Source organism: Phanerochaete carnosa (assembly GCF_000300595.1).
Source record: "Phanerochaete carnosa HHB-10118-sp unplaced genomic scaffold PHACAscaffold_511, whole genome shotgun sequence".
Taxonomy (NCBI): domain Eukaryota; kingdom Fungi; phylum Basidiomycota; class Agaricomycetes; order Polyporales; family Phanerochaetaceae; genus Phanerochaete; species Phanerochaete carnosa.
This window is the reverse complement of record NW_006768138.1, coordinates 1-1,753: the sequence shown is the minus strand read 5'-3', so window position 1 is coordinate 1,753 and position 1,753 is coordinate 1. Positions and strand designations below refer to the sequence as shown.

Genomic DNA, 1,753 nt, shown 5'->3' with positions numbered 1-1,753 from the left:
AAACCCAAGCCGAAGGCCCCGGTTGTTCACGTCGCGGCTCCTCGGGAACCTACAAAAATCCTGCGCGTAGTCTTCTCCACAGCCGTTACAAACCTGGCTCACCGGCGCGACGAAGCTGACGTCCGCGCGTGGGTGCGCGAAAGGCTCCAGCGTATTGGCGAGGAGCCTAACGAAGTCGTGGGGCTCCACTGGCACGAAGGTGGCGTCCATGCAGACATCCGGTTCCAGGCACGCCCAACGGTGGCTACACGCGACTCTGTGAATGATGGCGCGGACTGGCTCGCCAACGCTATGGGGACAGCGCGCTCGGCCACTGTCGACTTCTACACACCTGTTACACGCATCGCGGTGAAGGCCCTCCGCACCCGCCGTCCAGGTACCGACCTTGAACTAGCGTCGGAGGACATAATCTCTGCCATCGCGCAAGAGAATGCCTGGGTCGCTGGGCAGCTGCTGCAGCACAACCAGTCACCCCGACCCTTCTGGATGGACGCAACGGGCGGTTCTGGCACATTCGTCTTCGCTGCCTACGACAATCGTGACGGCACAGTCAGCGAGGGCTGGTGCAAGAAGCGCCTCCGAGTCTTCGGCGTTGAGCACAGCATCCAGCGCCATGACACCACACCGCGGGTCCCACTCTGCGACCGGTGCTGGCACTGGGAGCACACCGGGGGGTCCTGCAGGGCCGCGAAGCTTTTCTGCTCGAGGTGCTCACTGCCTCATGTCGATGTTGATCACGCGAGGTTCTGTGTTCACCCGGACTGCCAGCAGGCGCGCCTCGACACTCTGGTGGTGCGCACCTCTTGCTCTCACGTGTACTGTGCCAGCTGTGATAGCGTCGACCATGCCCCGTCGTCTCGGGAGTGCCCTTACAGCCGCCGTGCTGGCGATCGGGACGCGAAGAAATGGTTCTCTCGGCACCCCGCGGCGTTCTCCGCGCAGGACATGCGTCAGCGCGGGAAGATGTATGACGGCGAAGTGGCTGTCGAGACCGAGAAACAGCATCGACAGGCCCAGGCTGGTGTGCCAGAGCCTGACGACGATATGTCTTCCTAAGTAGTCTGGAACTCTTGTATAATTAATGAGTAATACACCTGTTCAGCCCTCTCCTGTGTTGTCTCGTGTGCCGACCGACAGTGGTTCGTCGCATGGGGCTCCGGTGGACTCCGACTCGGGCTTTGCGCCTGAGCTGCCACCTCCTCTTGACATTGATGAGCTCCGCCGTGCTGCGGGTCAACGTGCATCCCACTCTGGTGCAGCGCCGCCTGCCGGGGCGGTAGGCAACGAGGGACGGGCTGGTACTGGCCCTGCACAGGGTAGCAGCTCGGGGCGGCCCATGCGATGTATATCAGCCAATGTTCAGAAGAGTGCCCTCAATCTTGGGTGTTTACTCAATAATAACCGCGATGCTGATATCGTGCTTGTCCAGGAGCCCTTCAAGGGCCACATCAAGCTGGTGGCGTCGTCAACGGATCCGGACGGCGAGTCCTATTTCCATACCACTGCCCACCGCGATTTCATATGTTTGGGGTACTCTGATACCACAAGGGTTCTAGTATATGTTCACACGCAGTGGCGCGGGGCAAGCCCGCAGCTAAGACTATCCGCAGTTCGCCACGATAACGCCCTGTGCGTCACTATGCGCGTGGAAGGGAAGGACATGACATTTCTGAACATCTACAACGACTGCAGGACATTTGCTGCAGTAGATTACTTGCTTGACCGAGCGGACGTGCTGCCTACCATTGCTTTT

At 60.2% G+C, this 1,753-nt stretch overlaps 1 protein-coding gene across 1 annotated transcript; it reads left to right on the top strand.

Moving 5' to 3' along the window:
• Positions 1-291: 291 nt before the first annotated feature.
• PHACADRAFT_108819 (uncharacterized protein) lies at positions 292-1,056 on the top strand (the record flags this gene model as incomplete). Its single annotated transcript, XM_007402870.1, has 1 exon — positions 292-1,056. The coding sequence occupies one exon, from the start codon at positions 292-294 to the stop codon at positions 1,054-1,056; it is 765 nt and encodes a 254-aa protein (XP_007402932.1).
• Positions 1,057-1,753: the final 697 nt, after the last annotated feature.